This window comes from Chiloscyllium punctatum, chromosome 37, assembly GCF_047496795.1.
Source record: "Chiloscyllium punctatum isolate Juve2018m chromosome 37, sChiPun1.3, whole genome shotgun sequence".
Taxonomy (NCBI): domain Eukaryota; kingdom Metazoa; phylum Chordata; class Chondrichthyes; order Orectolobiformes; family Hemiscylliidae; genus Chiloscyllium; species Chiloscyllium punctatum.
Genome location: NC_092775.1, coordinates 63,524,626 through 63,545,025, shown reverse-complemented (window position 1 = coordinate 63,545,025; position 20,400 = coordinate 63,524,626). Strand labels below are relative to the sequence as shown.

General features: G+C 40.5%; 1 protein-coding gene across 2 annotated transcripts; it reads left to right on the top strand.

Annotated features, from left to right (window-relative positions):
* Positions 1-4,280: 4,280 nt before the first annotated feature.
* LOC140463158 (troponin C, skeletal muscle-like) lies at positions 4,281-18,206 on the top strand. Of its 2 annotated transcripts, none has more exons than XM_072556925.1 (6): positions 4,281-4,437; positions 12,704-12,761; positions 15,168-15,311; positions 15,430-15,544; positions 17,531-17,667; positions 17,759-18,206. In XM_072556925.1, exons 1-6 carry the CDS (start codon positions 4,435-4,437, stop codon positions 17,788-17,790), a joined length of 489 nt encoding a protein of 162 aa, XP_072413026.1. In that variant the 5' UTR covers positions 4,281-4,434; the 3' UTR covers positions 17,791-18,206. The 2 variants fall into 2 exon arrangements, with proteins under 2 accessions (XP_072413026.1, XP_072413027.1); XM_072556926.1 differs by lacking the exon at positions 4,281-4,437 and adding an exon at positions 6,607-6,679.
* The last annotated feature ends 2,194 nt before the right edge of the window (positions 18,207-20,400 follow it).

Genomic DNA, 20,400 nt, shown 5'->3' with positions numbered 1-20,400 from the left:
ACATTAATATCCCAGGCCGAATTGTGTTCAGCCGCTTCAGCAATGGCTTTTCCTCAACCGTAAGATTAGAGATGGAATGATGATAGTACTGTTATAATGCCATTCACAACTCTTCAAATAATGAAGCAATTACCAAAGCTCCCTCAACATTTTCCAAATCTTAATTTGGAAATTCCCATCACCTTTGCAACCACAGCAACATGTACATGGGAATACCACCACATGCAGGTTGTATTCTAGGCGACACACGATACTGACATGTAAATTTCTCAGTGTTCCTTTACTGATCCTTAGCCAAGGGCCTGTGACTATTTTCCTAAAGGTACATGGATTTACCTAAACCACAGGTACTTGGTATTCAAAAAATCAGCTCACCACCATTTTTCCCCAGCACAATTAAGGATGGGTATAAATGTTGAACTTGCTATACATGCTCACATCTCATGAATAATTAAAATAAAGAAGATTTTGACTTATCAATGATCTATATTTTATATGAAGTAACTTGTGCTTATCTTTCTGTTATAAATTTTGTTGTTATTCTGTTCAGCAACACAGGTTTTCTTTTTTAAAAAAACGCTGATGCATTTAACTGAACCTTGTACATAGTGTCTGTGGCTGTGAAAAGCAGTCATCCATCGCCTTCACTGTTCTTGACCAAGCTGTCATCAGCCATCAGACTGTCAGCAGTATGAATTCTCTTTCACTCACCGCCTGTCTTGTCAAACATTCCAGACTTATCTCCTTTGAAAAGTATCTCTAAAATGCACGGCAGCTGCTTGTAATAAGAAACCAGGCTTTATAATTGACTTTAGTTCCTGACACCTTATTCATACAGGAAAGTACTAGATCAGTAAATGTATAGATTGTACTCTGATTTTATCAAACTAAAGACTAAATTCCCTGTCTCAAGAAGAAAGTCAATATATTCTTTGTTCACGGACTTGTCTTTACTGTGCTAAGTGGTAAAGTTCTGTCAGTATTTTGCAAAAAGACTCTTGTTTGCTCTGCTGAAAAGCTTGAGTTGACATCTGTCTTATAGAGAGATTGAGAACAACCTGATTCCAGCCAACAAAGAACAAAAGTAATATAATGTTACTTTGAAAATTAGACAACAAGTACAATTATATTGATTAAATGCATATACAATTACGCCATTAGCAAGAAACTACAGGTACACTGATGGGAAAATATAAATACAAATATAGCAGCAAATACAGGTACAAACATCTTGGAAAATGCAAGTACACCTGTACAGGGACACATGTCATAGACAAATACAGGTATAACATTACGGAACAAAAACAAGTAAAGCCATCACACAAAATACATGTCATAGGCAATTATAGGACAGAATGTCATCATCATTACAGATGCAAATGTCACAGAAGAATATATCCATCACATCACAACTAGAGATACACACATAACAGGCAGATGAGGGAACACATTTCATTACAAGAAATACAGGAACACCCCCCTCCCCCCACCCATTGACAAATAGAGGTCAACCTGTAACAAACAATGGAGGTACACATATTATGCACAAACACAGGTTTACCTGTCACAGTCAAAAAACAGAAATACCCATCACAAACAAAGGCAGGTGCATGTGTCATAGACAATACAGTACTGGTACAAACATCAAAGAAATATGCAGGCAGACTTGGAGTCAACAAATGTAACTACATCCAACACAGATAAATACAGGTACACTTATAAAAGACATCTACAAACAAATATCATAAACATACACAGGTATATAATATGTTAATCTTATAGATGTACAGTACACATGTCTGGCAAATGCAGTGTACAGATAACAGAAAATTCCAGGTATGTTGTCCACTGAAAATTATCAAAGCTATCCATTACAGATACATGCTAAAATACTTATTACTACAATTATAAATATACCTGCCAATATCCAGTATATACGTTCTTCACAGACATATATAAGTACTTCTGCCACACTTAAGAGCAGGCATATTCCTCAAAAATAAGTACAGGTATAAGCCTCACAAACATAGGCAGATTTACCTTTAACAGACATTCCCAGAAATACCTGTAATAGGTAAATGTAAGTGTGCCCATTACAGAAGAAAAAAAAATGCACCCAATATGTACAAATACACCCATAATAGGGACATTTCTATCTGAGAGGCTATTGGTAATTTTTTTTCATTTAAATTTGTAAATGTCAATGTACAAAATGCAACAATTACATAACTAAAACTTCTTCTGATCTTTTAAACAAGTAATAAAAGCACGGACAATCCATGTATATGTATATGTATGCAAGGTGACTTGAACTGCTGATTGATATGAAGTAAACCATTAAAGTGTTAACTCCCCATCCCTAATTTGTTATGTCCATTGTACTTGGATGTTTTATGTACATAACTACTGAACACCTTCATGTTATCTTCTGTCTTGGGAAACCCAGAAGGACCAAAAGAACACTTTCTGCAGACTTCAGAATTAAATCTGCTTCTAAAACTATATTTTATGCGAATTTTTGAATGATGGACAATTTCATTCAGATCATCCAAGACTTGATATTTTATGCAATCATCCACAATTTCAATACTGTATTGAAATTCAGAGAATTCAGTTGATATCTTGTAAGAAAAAAAATCAACACAAAGAAAGACTTCAGCTTAATTCTGAAAAATAAAATGATAATTTGTAAAACATAAATCCAAGCAACATATTTTACAAATTATATAATGGGCATGTTATCCTTAACCACTGCCATTTCCAATCCACCACCCCCCCTCCCCCTCCCCCACAGACACACAAACACAAAAATACATTCCATCCCATACCTCCGACAGTTTCAAGTTTCAGTACTATTCTCTGCAAAACCTTATTTCTATATTGTAAAATAAACTTTCCTTACTTTGGTGTTAGCTAAGGTTCAGTTAGTAGTACATTCATCTTTTTATCAAAAGGTTCTGGGTTCAAATCTCATTTCAGATTCTTATCATTAAAAGAAAATCAAATTTGTATTCCAGTGCAATGTTTGAGAGGAGGTGAGGGGTTGTTCTCTTTCAGATGAAATACTACACTGAGACACTGACTGCCCCCTCCAGTGAATGTAATGAGCCCTATTGCTTTGTTGTGAAGAGCAGAGGAAACAGCTCCAGTACCCTGGCCAATATTTATACCACCATCAAAATCACAAAGAGAAAACATTATCTTCTCAATATTTTCTTGCTTGTGGAATTTCTACAAGCTGGAAGCCAGGTTTCCCACATCACAACAGTGAATGTGCTTCCAAAGTACTGTACACCAATTGACCGTAAGGTATTTTGGGAAGTAATGTGCGATATCAATGCACGTTTTATGTTTATTTGTTGAAGGCAATTAGGGCAATGCTGCAAATGATTATTTAACCTTCGCCATTAAGGTATCTTTCCAGCACTTACGTAGCATTTTCCTAGGATTGGGCTGTTCTATTCGCACCGACTCACCCTGAATTCTTGCTTCACTTCATGCTGAGTAAGAATCGGGGTTCGCGTGTATTTGGATACTGTTTGACCTGTCCTGAATCTGACTGTGTACCTGCTTCATTAAACATGCCGATTTCGTGACAGCGGGACCTGAAACTCAGTCTCATTTTTCGCACGTTCTGCCAGAGCCACTCAGAGTTCCGAGCAGTTCCTGGCTTCCCGTGGCCGCAGCATTTTATTTTTACGTATTTGCAGGAAGGCAATTCAAATTCCTTCAATTAACACAGGCAACCATAGGCGACCGCGAGCTGAGTGGATATGAACCACCCAGAGGAAATTTAAAGGTTAAACCCGGAATGGTCCTTTGAAAAGGACTCTCTGCAGCTTTGAAAATTGTTAATGGAATAAAAGATCGGAAGTGTTGATTTGCCTTTTCAAATGCTGCTATTCCCAGGATTTAGTTTCAGTGAATAGCGTGTCATTGAGATATTTGGCTGAAACACCAGCGATTGAAAAGGGACCCGAAGTTGTGCCGATAGTATCTTGGTACCATGACCAAGACGATACTGAGGCATTTTTAAATGGGTACAGGGCTCCACGCGGGCCCAGGAAGAGCTATTATCATTAAACGCTTGCAGTTAAATGACGACGGACATTTAATGAACAATCTGGATTTATCGCATACCTGAGCTGCCTTGGAATTTGACTTGAATCAGACCCTTTATATAGCTTGTTTTGGACAAGAGACCTCCCTCGTTCGGTTGTAAAAAGAGGACACGTGCCCAGCTCGCAATCTCACTATTGGCTTTTCTACAAGCAAGGTCAGAGATGCTGAAATCTCACTGGATATTCGGCCAATTAAAGAAAGAGGACAAGTTAAAAGCTGAGGGGAAAAAAGATTCGCTTTCTAGTAGGAGTTGTGGAAGAGAGGCGTTTCAATTAAATCTGAGTTTCTGTGGCGCCCTAATAAGCCAGGACAATGGTAAGCATGTACATTAAATTCATGTTTCCAATGTGTTGTTTCATTAATTCCAGCGTCATGCCGATATCATCCCGCTTCGCTCCTGTAGCGCATATAATAAGATAGAGTAAGATATATATAGAGATTTAAATCGGTGAACAATGTCTCCGTGCACAATTCGAGATGTCCAAATTGCTTTTTTTAAAAAGTTCAACAGCTACTTTAAAATAAAAGTGGAAAGTACATTATAACCAAACGAAGCCAAAAAAAAAGTAACGGTAGACAGTATTTGGTGTCGCGCGCCTTCAGCAACAAAACCATATTACCTGCAGCCAGGTTCCGGAGAACGAGCAAATGCGACAGCAACAGGAACTCACGGCGACAATTCAATGAAGTAGCCTGGATATTGCTATGGGGTTTTGGTTTTGGAGTGGAAAACGATACCTTGCATTGCACATAGTCATGGTACAGGATGCTTGCAAAATGAAGAAAATGCACAATATGCATTTCGAACTTTTAAAAAGCAAAATACATTTTAAAAGATCAGAGATGTATCTATCTGGTATTAAAAGGGAAATTTATTTAAGGATATGCTTTTGCTAACATCATTTGACAGTGAAAACGCCAGGTGCTACCAGAGAAAACAAAATAAATCTCCAGATTAGTACAGCTCGAGAATCAACGTTGCTACTTTCGCCGCCTTAACTAAAACACACACAAATAGCCAAGCAAAAAGATGGTAAAGAGTAAGAGATTGCTTCCCGTTTTTGTGTTTCTCTCTGAATTTCCCTTTGAATTGTGAGCATGGTTCTTCAAGAGCTCTCGCCAGCCTCTAGTACGTGCAAGAGGGAAGGAAACAGATAAAAAGTGGAAGATTCGCGTTATAAATAGAGTGAAATGTGGGCTCCTTCACTTACGAGGCACATTCCTCTGGCTAAAGTTTCTGGATGAAAGCCCTTGCTCATCAGGGACGTTCGAGTTTTCCGCCTTCTCGACCTTTAGTGGGCTTGCAGATTTGGAAATGTTTGCAGAAAAGCACGAGGAGAAACGCTGCTCATGTGTGTGTGAACCATACGGGGCGTGTTGCAGAGTCACCCGGCGCTCTCAAAGTGAACAATTCCATACAAACTACCGCCAAATTTAGATGTGCGTGCAAAACTTCCAACTCCAAAAAAAACCTATTGACAATCGCGTTCATTTGTAGGACGCGCATTGAAATGATTATTTGCATCGTGGTCTTTGGCTGCTTCTGTTTAATGAATGCAGTCAGATATTTAAACCACTCACGATGATGGGGTATCGAGTGAAACTGCGAGTACAGCCAAGCGTTCTCAATTTGCTGATGACTTCAAACTCCACGCTCTCTCCCGACTAAATTAAACCTCTGATAGGAGGAGTCTCCAAATAAGACTGATTTCCCTATTTTGGAAAGAACTCCTTCAAGTAGTTAAAAATATCTCACCTTCTCTTCCATCAAAGATCTCTCGACCATGCCAATCTCGTATCTCCCCTCCGTGATAACTACTGCCACCCAGTGATGTCTCAGGTTCGGCCTGCAGTCTAACTGGAACGATTCAGATTTTGACCCATTCACCTCAATAATAAAAACGGGGGCACTTTCAACATTCAAACATAGACGTGTAATAGACTTTTTGTGTTTATAAATAAACCTTCTCTTACCCAATACTCTGGCTTTAAAATATTACACGTCAGCGGCAAAAGACAATTTCAAATATTCTGCATCTGTCACAAAATGTCACCGTTATAGGCCTGCAAACTAACAAAACCTTATTGTTTTATTCAACACGATGCTCAAAAGCGGTTTTAACCCTACTAGCTGATGGGCTCGAAACCCGCACAACCAGACGAGGCGCGACTTGTGACTTTTGCCCAATATTCTCCATTAATACCAATAGCACAGAACCGAGTGCTGTGTAAAATTGGCGTTGCAACTGATTATGCCCGTTTCTAAAGAATAGGTTAAAATCACCCTGACTCTCTCCCCGCCCCTCAAATCAACAGTGGGTGATCCGGATGTTTTCCGTTTCACCTTTTGCTTCCTGAACATATTTTTTGCCCGGTCAGCAAATACACCCTCAACCCCCCCCCCCCCCCCCCACCCCACTCTTCTTACCGCGATCTGATTTGCTGCTGGAGAAAGCCGACGTCGGCTGGATTACTGAGGTAAATTTACAGACCAAGTGACATTCATACTCTCGCCGCCGTTGAAGTCAGGAGTAGAGGTTGTCAAAAAAAAGCCGAGGTAAGAAACGTTCGTTTCAACCAGCGTACATCAAAATCAGCTGAACTAGGGTGGGAATAAAGTGTATGGGTGGTCTTTATTGCAACATTTTGATGAAATGTGCACCTTTCTTTCTGCCTTTGAGGTTATTTGCAATGCACTTCACTCTACAGAGAATATCATTCTCCTGTAGCTAGCTAAGTCATTGCATCTCCCTAACATGCTCTGTCTATTTGAAATCAGTAGCGGGAAGTGGCAAGCTTTGCAAAGTCGTGAATTATCGATAGGTCTCATGAACGTGCTGTTTTGTGCATCCTGACTGGTGTAAATTGAGCGAGGATTAAACTGGAGTACGAGATGCTTTGGATTTCAGTACCCACTTGACCAGCCTGCCAATTACTCCAATGGTACCTTTGCTTTTAGACAGAACATTTCCAATCTGTTCCAATTCTGCTACTATCTTGAAATCCATGCTCAACGAAGCAGAAATGTGGTAGAATTATTTTGTTTTGTTTATTTAGAATCGGAGACTTGAGATGAGGAAAACATGAGAGGGTCATATGAAAATACTCAAATGTTCTGACAAGTTCTGGTATCATTTATTCACATCATTTCTCTTCTAGTGGTAATTAATTTGTTCAAATTCGTTGTTTTCCCAAATAACCTGTTACGCACTTTAGGTGAGGTTGCAAGAATGAGACTGTAGGCATCCCCAAAGTGTTGTTTGGACAGAGATCGTGGATTTTGACCCATTCACATTGATGGAGCTGTTCCAAATCAGGATGGTGTTGCCTTGGAGGGGACTTTGCAAATGGTGTTGCGATGTATCTACTGTACTTATTCTTCTGGGTGGCACAAGTCGTGAATTTGGGAAGTGCTGTTGGTGAGACCCTGAAGGTCATTTTGGAAATGCTACGCTCTGCTGCCAGTGTGCACTGATGGTGACAGTGGCAAACGTGGTGACAACCATCCCTGCTGCTTTGTCGGAGATAGTGTCAAGCTTCTTTTGGAGCTGCACTCATCCAGGCAGGAGGAGAGTATCCCATCACACGCCTGACTTTGAAATGGTGGAGGGACTTTGGGAAGACAGGATGTGAGTTATTCACTGCAGAATTCCCAGATTCTGACTTGGCCTCATAGCCACAGTGCTTACATGGCTAATCCAGTTCGGCTTCTGGTCACTGGCAATCCTTTGGATGTTGATAGCGGTCAATTCAGTGATGGCTATGTCACTGAATATCAAAAGGATATGGTTACATTCCCTCTTGTTGAAAATGGTAACTATTGGTAGTTGTGTGGTGTAAATGTTACTTGCCACTTGTCAGCTGAAGCCTGAATATTGTCCAAGTGTTGATGTATATTGACACAGTGAGAAGTTGCGGTGCAGATTAACAATGAACTAATTAAATGAAGAAGCAGGCTCCAGGGACTCAATGGTGTCCTGCTGTTTCTATAATTCAATTGTACAAGACATTCACTATCTTTTACATGCTTCCTTAATGACGATTTTGTGATGTTAAACCTGATTGTAATTTCCCTTCTTGCGAACATTGTACATAAACTGGAGATTCGGTCCATTCATTTCCTAGCAGTTAGATAAAATTGTCACAGGCCAGTGCACTTCAAAAAGGTATTCCCAGTCTTGGAGGGAAGAAGAATACTGGGGAAGTGCGATGTATTTCAATAACTCATTGCCCATAAACAGCAATGTTAAAAGGAAGTAGCAAGGGATCAAATCCTTACCACTAACTAAACTGATTTAAGAATGAGTGGGGTCATTCTTTTTCCATGGTTGAAAATAGTAGATTTACTGTTTAGTACAAACTCAATTGGATCAGTTTCATAGATGTCATGACTCCTGCTCGAGCAAGTGATTCTAGTCCTGACTCCACAAAGCTGTTTCCTTACTTAGAAAGGAAGAGTGTGATGGTATATTTTCCACTTGCTGGGATGAATGTTACTATAACACCCTCTACTGGGGACATTGTAGACACTCATATTGGCTCGCAAACCTGCAATTTTTACCAGCCAGAAAGACAAGAACAGCAATTACATGGGCACACTATCACCCCCAATCATAACATTTTAATTTGGACGTATAACACTGGTTGATCGGTAAATGAGCAGAAATCCCCTACATAACAACAATGTGGGCATGCACTCAGCCAATAAACATTATCTTCTCACATGCAACTCGGGCTGGGCTTTAAAAGATGTGTCTGGAAATGCTCATATTGCCTTAAATGACTGTTTAAATCTTATTACTGAAGGTAATGTAACATAAAGCTGTCCGTTAAACTCCTGTACTATCTTTAATTATCTTTTCGGTCGGCTTTTTGACTTGAAGTTCAGCAAGCACGGAAACATTTTGGTTTTGGCTGGAATTAGGCCAGCATAATATAAATACATAACAGCTGGCTGTGTCCTGAGATTGCCTAAAGGAGAGAGAAGAGTTTAAGATAAGACCTTTAAAAGGTTACAAGATGCAACTTAATGACCTGTACTAAATTTAGTAGCAACCTTTTGAGATTGCTCTGTTGGAATAACCATTTATAGGAAGATAGTCTGTTTGACACTAGTTATACACTACATAAGTGGATGAGAGCGGATCAGGGTTATTATTGCTACTAAGTTCTAACAGCACTGCCTTAGCAATTGGAAAGATGGTTCTAGGCGGTAGATGTTGTGCAAGTTGTGATCATTAGCATCACGGTTCAATCATAAACGTCTCAATCTGTATAAACCCTGAGTGAGGTGAGAAATTTTAGGAGTCGACGGAATTCTTTTTTTGAGTAATATACCCGGCGAATTATAAAGCATTTGAGGAACACCTTAAGACCCGACCAAGAGCCGATTCAAATATGATGACAGGAAGGTTTTTCTTTGTCCCCAGCAATGCACCCAACAGCTATGACTGGAGCTTGCTCTGACCCGAGACTTATTTTGACTTCTGTAAACCTGCACGTCACCCTGATGGAAACTTCACTGGTATAATTGCATCCTTACACAGAATGACAATGTTTGGCTTCTGTGGCTGTTGGGACAGATACTATTAAGTTGGAGAGGGTTTAGAAGAGGTTTACCAGGGTGTTGCCCGGTATGAAAGGTTTGAGTTAGAAAGGCTGGATAGGCTGGGACTTCTTTCACTTGATAGAAGGTTGATAATTGACCTTATAGAAGTTTATAAAATCATGTGGGGATAGCGTTAATGGTAGGGGTCTATTCCCTAAGATGGGGTATTCCAAAATTAGGGAGCACATTTTTTAAGATTTTAAAATGACATGAGGGGCAAATGTTTTATCCATAGTAGTTCGCGGGTGAAATGAACATCGCCAGGAAATGGTGGACTTGGGTCCAATTACAACGTTTAAAAAAAAACACTTGGATGAGTGCATGAACAGGAAAGGTTTGGAGGGATAAGGGCAAGGAGCAGGGACTAGCTTAGTTTGGGATTATCTTCAACATGGACTGGTTGGACCGAGGGATCTGTTGCCATGCTGTTTGACTGTATGACTTTATGCCTCTATGCCTTCTCTGACACGTTTTGGTGATGAGCTGCATTTCCACATTAGATTAAGATGAAGCAGTCAGTTTCTGGTTTTATTTAGAGTTAGTGACGGAGAATGAGCATTGGTATCTTTGATTCCGATTTTTAAACCTGTTAGTTGCTTGAAGTACTTCTCAATATAATACCGAGGTAATTAACACATGGAAAGATCTCCCGCTACTGAAATAAAATATTTCCTTCTCTCCCATCTATTCTTCCATTTTTAAATAGGGTTCAGAAAAGATTTATTGGACTGTTGCCTGGGTTGGAGGATTTGAGCTATTGGGAGAGGCTGAACAGGCTGGGGCTGTTTTCCCTGGAGCGTCTGAGGCGGAGGGGTGACCTTACAGAGGTTTACAAAATTATGAGGGGCATGGATAGGATAAATAGACAAAGTCTTTTCCCAGAGCTGGGAGAGTCCAGAACTAGAGGGCATAGGTTTAGGGTGAGAAGGGAAAGAGACCTAAGGGGCAACTTTTTCACGCAGAGAGAGGAAGTAGTGGAGGCTGGTACAATTGCAACACTTAAGAGACATTTGGATGGATATTTGAATAGGAAGGGTTTGGAGGGATATGGACCGGGTGTTGGCAGGTGGGACTGGATTGGGTTGAGGTATCTGGTCGGCATGGACGGATTGGACCGAAGGGTCTGTACATCTCTACGACTCTAAGACGCTATTAATGTCCTGATTTTGGGCATAACTGCTGGCTAAACAGGAAACGTAACTTCAAATGTCTGAAGACTCAACAGTGGTAGTTGTTGGTTTACTTTGAGTGTCGACAACATTGCTTGGTTAGACTTCATAGAATCATAGAATCCGTACGGTGTGGTAGCAGATCATTCGACCCATCGAGTCCACACTGTCCCTCCACTTGCCAAATATAAATCCAATATCAATTAGAAAAATAGTAAAAACGCTGCAGGAAAGAAAAAACGTTTATGTATATTGGAAAACGAATGAAAAGGCTACAAATTAACACTGCATCATAGTGGGGGAATGGGCTAGCACTGTAACATGGTATTTAGATGGAAGTAACATCATCCGCAGGGTACGGAAGCCTCCCAAGCTGACCTCAGCCAGCCTGGCTGCTCATTGGCATGAGTGACATTCTGGTTTAGGGTGAGAAATTTGCCAGGGTTCAAAACGCCCCAAAGTACAAAAAACCTACCATAAGTCGGGGATACAGTTGAAAGGATTGCCTTAAGACCTTCTTGGGAGCAAAAGAGACATGCCCAATATCAAGGATGTTCTTATCCCAAGAAGGATCTGCATTTAAGAAAACACAAGATGGGTTGCGAAAATAGGAGGGCGTTTGGTTCAGACTAAATTTTCGCCGGGGATTGCACTCTGTCAAAGGATACGTGATAGCTATTTTTCCCACATGAATGGATTGGATACTATAGATTACTGTCTGCTTGGGAGAAGGCAGTTGGAATGCTTTAAGGAGTTCAACTTGCTTTCAAATAGCTGTGCTTGGTTAGCATTGTCTAACTAAACGCCCCAGGAAGAACAATGCTTCCAATAAGGAGGCTATTACCCCGCGTTTATCTAATTGCTGCCCCAATATCAGTTAACAGAACTATGTCAGGAAATTGCCCCTCAAAGAACGGTAGGAACGGATGAATGCAACACTGAGTCCACTTGCTGACTAGGACTCGCGACCATCCTGGATGGAATTAAGATACGGATCAGTTGTGGGTTAAGGTGAACGCCAAACACAGCAACTTGCTCGAGGGGCTGAACTGTCTTTTTCTGATTTTGTTGGGCTGGACCTCTGAAATATAAAGGAGAAAGAAACAACAATCGTGACTCCTCAGCAGGTCTCATCACTACCTTTCCAAACTGAAGGCGGCCTTGCATGTCTCGGGTTGGGTCAAAATTTGAACGTTATCGGATTGCTGTTTTGAGGCTGTAGGCAGCACAGTGTGTGAGACATTGGGGACGGAGAATGCGCCGGTTATTAGACAATAGGCTGGGGATGCTGGGTGTCACCTCACCTACAATGGTGAGGTCCGACTTGGTCAACGTTGGCAACTTTTCTACCGGCCACTCCACAAAGGCAACTCAGAGGAATTATCAGCGCGGTCTCTGCTATAGGTGCCTTTTATATTCATCGATATTTTCAAATTAATCTCTGTTAAGACACACCTCTGAAATAGGTGGGACTTGAAGCCGGATCACCTGGCTCAGACACTACCACTTTGCCACAAGAGACCTCAAAGACAGCATTGATGTCACTTGAGTATATCCACAAAGGCTGGGGATTGTTTCTCTGATGCACTGGTCCCTCTAAGCAGCGGGGTGGTTTCAGACAGCAGCTAAAGGTTGAAGAGGCCGAGCACGGGTTTGATTTCTGTCAATGCATTTCTGTGCTTTCATCTTTTTGGGAAGCTCCTTGTATAGGCAGTCTTTTGTTTTCCCAGCGGGAAAAGTCTGAATCGTATTTGCGTGGCCACTTCTATAGGCAACTTCCTAAACTAGATATTTTCTCTTGCAGCCAATGACAGAACAACAAGCAGACGCGAGGTCTTACCTCAGCGAGGAAATGATCGCTGGTGAGTGCAGGAAGATTATTCCATCGATGGAGTGGTGTAACACTCAGGGGTGACTCAAAATATATATTACACATTTTCAGGGAAGCAGCTGATTATCACATAGACCCCGATTTCATTTCCCGTGTAGGTTATCAACTAAGATTCATTGAATGAAAAGTAGAAAACGTTGGGAGAAATTCAACAGCATCTCGAGGGAGAAAAAAAAGATTTGTTATTTCGAGTCCAGTCCAAGAGTCCAAAGAGTCACTGTTAACTCTATTGTTTTCTTTTTACAGATGCTGCCAGATCCGCTGGTTTTCTCCAACACTTTATGTTTTTGTTTCAGATTTTCAGCATCTGCAGTTCTTTTAGTTACATTAAGATCAACCAGACGACGTTTGACGTCGACCGTACATGTACCAGGCTGGCTTATACCCTGGAAGGATTCCGTTCGATTTTTTCTCCCAATTGAATCGTGATGATGCAGCTTACCTCAATACTTTTCCGCTGCTTTATCCTCAGCTAAGGGTAGCGTCATAACCTCCCCTGTTTCTGCTCCATTACCAGCAGTTCTGCTCTGAGCCCCTCCCATCCCTCTGAGAATCACAATAGGATTCCCCTGGTCCTCACATTTCACCCTATCAACTTCTACATAGGAAGGACCATCCTCCAGAATTTCTGCTACGTTCAGCAAGATGCCACCACGAAATGGATCTTTCCTTCCTCTTTCAGCACTCTGAAGGGATTTGCTTCATGATGGTCCAAACTCAGTCATCCCCAACAGCTCATTCCATTTCCAAGACTCCTTTCAAGGCAAATACAGCAGGTGTAACTTCAAGTCTTTTATCTCCTTCCTTCTCCCCCCTCATTGTTCAAAGGCCTAATCACCCCTTCCAGGTGAAAGATTGATTTATGGGAACTTCTTTTGATCTAGTCTGCTGGATTCGTGGTTCAAAATGGAGTCTCCTGTACATTGGGAAGACCAAATACACAGACTGGAAGACCATTTTACCGAACACAAGAATTTCCCTGAACTCTACTCACTAAAGAGTAGAGTTATACATTCCAATGTCCTTATCAATATTTACCCTCTATCAATATCTCTAAATAGGGATATATGAACATTATGTCATCACTATCTGTAGGTTTCTGCTCTGCCACAATTGGTTGCTATATTACAGTATTCACTTTATTGTACCCTGTAAAATCAATTTTTTGATCTAAAACTATTAGCCCGAATATTAGTGGCACACAGTTCCACTTAATGTGGTACACCTTATAACATGACCAAGCAACAGGACATGCACAGAATGACCCTGGTTGCTTAAAAGTCCCACAAACCAGACAAGACAAGAGGCCAACTCATCTCATATTAAATAGAGAATGAAGATGTGGGCTGATGGGTCATCATTGGTTGTACCTCAGTTTGAGAATGACATTTACGCAAGATGGGAAGCTTCTGCCTTAAGTCTTCATGATTCTAATCAGGTCATTCTCAACCAATAGACCTTTGAACACTTGAGGCAGGATCTCCATAAAGGTAATGGATCCAGAATATTGTGTATGAGTTTTGTATGTAGTTTAAATTTGTGATCACGCAACACCAGGTTATAGTCCAACAGGTTTGTTTGGGAGTACTAGCTTTTGGAGCACTGTTCCTTCATCAGATAGCTTGAGGGGCAGGAACACAAGACAGAATTTATGGCAAAAGATCACAGTGTCATGCATGCAACTAATACAATATATTGAACAAAGCTAGATTAATATTAGATTGCTAGATTGCAGACTGACCAGCAATCTAGGTTTGTTCAATATACCTTATCAGTTACATGCATGACAATATGAACTTTTGCTATAGATTCTGTGTCTTATGATCCTGCTCCACAGCTACCTGATGAAGGAGCAGCGCTCCAAAAGGTAGTACTTCCAAATAAACCTGTTGGACTATAATCTGATTGTGTGACTTTAGTCCACCTCAGTCCAACACTGGCTCCTCCACATCTTAATTTGTGATGTTATTTCTTCAACTAGCCCTTCTGGAGCAGCCAAGAAAAGTGCAGTAGGTCAAAAGTACTTCCACTGATAATTCACATCTTTACTGATTCGTAGACAGTAGCGTGCCCTACTTCACTTATGGTTGATCTCTTGGGTTTCTCAATGAGTAGTCAAATCTCAGATTGCAACAGTTCTTATTAACACTCAGATGGCGCTTCTACATTGGGATTAAGCTGCAGGATTAAATGGCCGTATCTGTGCTTAAGTACTATCAATTGAGTAGCACAAAATCAGCACTGTCCTTACTTAATCTACATGTGAATGCTTATGCAGAAGATGTCCATACATTGCCTGGCTGAATGCTGACGACTTTCTGAAACAGAACAAACTAAATAATAATATGACAGTAATTACTTAAGTTTCTTATTATAGAGTTTAAGGCCGCATTTGACATGTTTGATGCTGATGGTGGTGGTGACATCAGCACCAGGGAGTTGGGTCAAGTGATGAAAATCTTGGGTCAGAACCCCACCAGAGAAGAGTTGGATGCCATCATTGAGGAAGTGGATGAAGATGGTAAGAAAGCAGTTCACAACAATACTTAGAAAATTAATTTTTTCAAACATCATTTCATTCTCAAACATTGATGGCTAACGATAGATTGATTTTATATTTCAATGCGCTCTTAACTTAGGAAGTGGTACCATTGACTTTGAAGAGTTTTTGGTCATGATGGTGAGACAGATGAAAGAGGAGGCGAAAGGAAAGTCTGAAGAAGAGTTGGCAGAATTCTTTCGTGTATTTGATACGTGAGTTTGACGTTTAGCTACATTAGTAGAAATATGGCTATCCAGCAATTCCATTTTGAGGCAGTAGTTTCAACAGTGTAAACATTGTAAAATGAAAGAACTTGGTCAAATGTCAGCACAACAAACAGAAAACCACACCCTCTTGAGGCGAAATGTAGCAGAAAGGGTTGGCTAGCTTAGTTGCCTGGATAGCTGCTTTGCAATGCAGAGTGACACAGACAGCGTGGGTTTGATTCCTACACCAGCTGAGGTTACCATAAAGGACTCTTCTTTTCAACTGACTCATGGTAACCCTCAGATTAAACTCATTCCCAAACAAAATACTGCAGAAGATACTGATCTGAAATAATAATAGAAAATCTCAGTAGGTTTAGCACCATCCGTAGAGACAGAAAAGAAAGGCTTGGGTTTTGAGTCCAATGTAACTTCTCCAGAACAAAAGTGAGGGAGATATACTGAAATATTTGGTGCAAGAAAAATTTCAAGCAGAACCAGAAACTGTCAAACCTTATTGAGTTCTTGAGGTGACCAAACAAGTGGATGAGGGTAAAATGGCTAATGTGGTGCATATGGATTTCAGTAAGGGATTTGATAATGTTCCTTATGGTAGCCTACCACACAAATATGGAGGCATGGGATTGAGGGTGATTTTGAGGGTGATTTAGCAGTTTGGATCAGACATTGGCTATCTATAAGAACACAGAGAATGGTGGTTGATGGGAAATGTTCATCCTGGTGTTCATTTACTAGTGATGTACTGCAAGGATCTGTTTTGATTCCACTGCTGTTTGCCATTTTTATAACTGACCTGGACGAGGGCATAGAAGGATGAGTTAGTACATTTGTGGATGACACTAAGGTTGGTACAGTTGTGGAGAGTGCCAAAGGATTTCGTAGGTTACAGAGGGACATAGATAAGCTGCAGAGTTGGGCTGAGAGGTGGCAAATGAAGTTTAATGCAGAAAAGTGAGGAGATGATTCGCTTTGGAAGGAGTAACAGGAATGCAGAGTACTGGGTGAATGGTAAGATTCTTGGTAGTGCAGATGAGCAGAGAGATTTGGTGTCCATGTACATAGATCCCTCAAAGTTGCCACACAGTTTGATAAGGCTATTAGGAAGGCATATAGCATGTTAGCTTTTATTAGTCTACGGATCACATTTCGGTACCATGAGGTCATGCAGCTGTACAAAACTTTGGTGCAGTTGTACTTGGAGTATTGCGTGCAGTTCTGGTCACCGCATTATAGGAAGGATGTGGAAGCTTTGGATAGGGTTCTGAGAAGATTTGCCTGGTATGGAGGGAAGGTCGTATGAGGAAAGGTTGAAGGACTTGAAGCTGTTTTTGTTACAGAGAAGAAGGTTGAGAGGTGACTTAATTGAAATATATAAGATAATCAGAGTGTTAGATCAGGTGGACAATGAGAGCCTTTTTCCTAGGATGGTGATGGATAGCACGAGGGGACATAGTTTCAAATTGAGGGATGATAGATGTAGGACAGATGTCAGAGGTAGTTTCTTTACTCAGAGAGTAGTAGGGACATGGAACGCACTGCCTGCAATAGTAGTAGACTTGCCAAAATTATGGGCATTTAAATGGTCATTGGATTGGCATATGGATGAGAGTGAAATAGTGTAGGTTAGATGGGCTTCAGTTGGTTTCAATATCAAGGGCCAAAGGGCCTGTATTGCTCTGTATTATTCTATTTCTTATGTTCTATTGTGGGTGAGTGTGGCATGCTTGGATAGAAAAGGTGACTTTGGACTTAAAGTTTCTGAAGCTCTTTCCTGAGATGTCCATGCATTATATTTAGATTTGTCGTACCCCTGTGATTAAAATGGATTACTGTGATTAAATTGTACAGTGTAACCAGGATGGAATAAAATGAAATTAGGTGGATCTGATCTTTTCTCATATACCAACCTCTATTTTGGTGAGGCAGTTAGGTTTGGTTTGGAGACATTCATACTTTTTTTGCTGACTCTAGGAATTTTGATGGTTTCATCGATCGTGACGAGTTATTGGCAATCATCAAGTGTGGTGATGAGCGTGTTACAGATGAAGAAGTTGATGAACTGATGAGGGAGGGGGACAGAAACAACGATGGCAAACTTGATTTTGATGGTATGTACAAAAAAATGTTATAATACATTTACTGTTGAGTATTTAGAATATACATGTAAGTTTTCAATCCAATATATTCTTTGCTTTGCAGAATGGGTGAAGATGATGGAGAATGTCCAATAAATGACCAACATTCCTCAGCAACCCATCACTCTCTCTTTTCTGAAAGAAGCATCTTGCACCTCTCCAACACAAAATCAATTACTCCTATTGTCTTAAGGCTCGGCCCTGCTTCCAAGATCATCAAGCATAAATGATGCATAAATTCAACAATTTAGTGAATTTGTGTTGTTGCCCTCCATCTGTAGCCAACTAATCAGACATCTGATATATATAAGACGGTCACAAAGAACTCAAATCTGTTAGGCAGGACTGGAGCTACACATGAAACATATAGAATTATAGCTACTACAGTTCACTCTTAGTGAGGAAGAAGCAACCTTCTCTGTATGAAACTCTGAATGATTTTGCTACCAGCATAGAACACTGCACAATTTATTCAACACCCTTTCCTAATAAAGTTAATGTAATCTTTTTCAGCAAGTTGCAGTTGCATTTCATTTGGAGAATGTTAATGGATTCTCTAGATTTTAAGTCTCTATTTTCTGCAGGTGACAATGTTCAATTACATCATTCAAAAGAGGTTTATATCTTGAAAACAAAACAATTCGCATTTATGTGGCACACCTTCAAAGTTTGGGAGAAGATTTGTAGCTCGGGTGCTCATTGTTGTGGTTCTATTGGCCGAGCTGGGAATTTGTGTTGCAGATGTTTCGTCCCCTGTCTAGGTGATATCCTCAGTGCTTGGGAGCCTCCTGTTAAGTGCTTCTGCGATGTTTCCTCTGGCATTTATAGTGATTTGTATGTGCCGCTTCCAGTTGTCAGTTCCAGCTGTCCGCTGCAGTGGCCGGTATATTGGGTCCAGGTTGATGTGCTTATTGATTGAACCTGTGGATGAGTGCCATGCCTCTAGGAATTCCCTGACTGTTCTCTGTTTGGCTTGTCCTATAATAGTAGTGTTGTCCCAACAGTAGTGGGACAACACTACTATTATAGGACAAGCCAAACAGAGAACAGCCAGGGAATTCCTAGAGGCATGGCACTCATCCACAGATTCAATCAACAAACACATCGACCTGGACCTAATATACCGGCCACTGCAGTGGACAGCTGGAACTGACAACCGGAAGCGGCAGAGACAGGCCACTATAAATGCCAGAGGAAACATCACAGAAGCGCTTCACAGGAGGTTCCCAAGCACTGAGGATGTCACTTAGACAGGGGACGAAATGTCTGCAACACAATTGCCAGCTCAGTGAACAGAACCATAACAATGTGGCACACCTATCATGACCACAGGATATCTCAACAGATGTTATAACTAGTAAAGTATTTTTAAAGTGTAATTAGCACTTCATGAAGGAAACACAGTCACCAACCTGCACGCAGCAAACTCCATAAAACTAGATAATCTGTTCTTGTGATGTTATGAGGAATAAAAATTGATCGCTCCTGATCTTCTTTTAAATAATATCCCAGGATACACAGATGGTGGCTGTTATCCAAATGACAAAGTATCTGAGAGTGCAACATTCCCTCAGTATTACACTGGCCTTTTGTCAGCAGATCCTAATGTCAGTCCCGAAAACACAATTTTGCATTCACAGGCAAGAGTACTTCAAACTGAGCCACAGCTGCTCATGATGAAAGCTTACTCAAATGACTGTTATGATAAACTATTGTGCAATTAAATTTAATTGTAAAATCTCAGCAGTATGGAAGCTGGCTATTCAGCCCATTAAGTCCATAATGACCATTCCAAGTGTGTCCCACCTCCTTCCCAATAATACTGCATTTCCCATAGCTAATCCATGTAATCTGCACATCTTTGAACTGTGGGTGGAAATCAGAGGACCCAGAGGAAACTCTTGCAGACAGGGGGATAATGTGCAAACTGCACACAGATTATCACCCAAGGTTAGAATCACACTCAAGATATCATTATAATTATATGATGCTTCTAATGTCAAATTTGATTGCAAATCAGCAGAAATGTAACCATTTATCCACAAAGTGTGTGTTAGTTAATAAGCGCAAAAATATAACATCTAAGTGGATGGCTGGTCTACACAACCCCTCAAACCTTACTCTACTATTCAATTAAACATTGGCAGGACAAAAATGAAAATAACTTAAAGTGGGATTCAATTGTAATACAAAGCAAACGTTCCGTGGATTTTGAACTATGAGATTATTAATAATACTTGTAATTTGTTATTTTAACTAATGGCATGGATGATCTGGTGCTGTTTTAGTTAAGAAAAGATGAGCTAGAATATAAGGATGGTTTGATGCAGTTTTATAAAAAAAGAAGAGTTGGTGTGGCACAGTAGTAGTTCCCCTATCTCTGAACCAGGAGACCCAGGTTTAATTCCCCATGCTCTAGAGTTGTGTCATAACATTTATAAATAGGTTGATTCACAACATCAAGAGCTGTGCACATCTGGAGCAGTGGTAGTGTCCCTAACTCTGACCCAAAGGGGTAAGGATCAAGTCTCAACTACCCCACATGTGTGTAATAATGTAGTTGGATTGGCTGATTATAAAGAGTTGAGTTCTGGCCCTTGATGAGCTCTGCATGTTACTTGATTTGTTATTTCAACTTTGTTATTTCAACTTTGTGAAGGGTCAAAGAAATAAAGGTTTCTGGGTCTGTTGTGGCACATGTCCGTA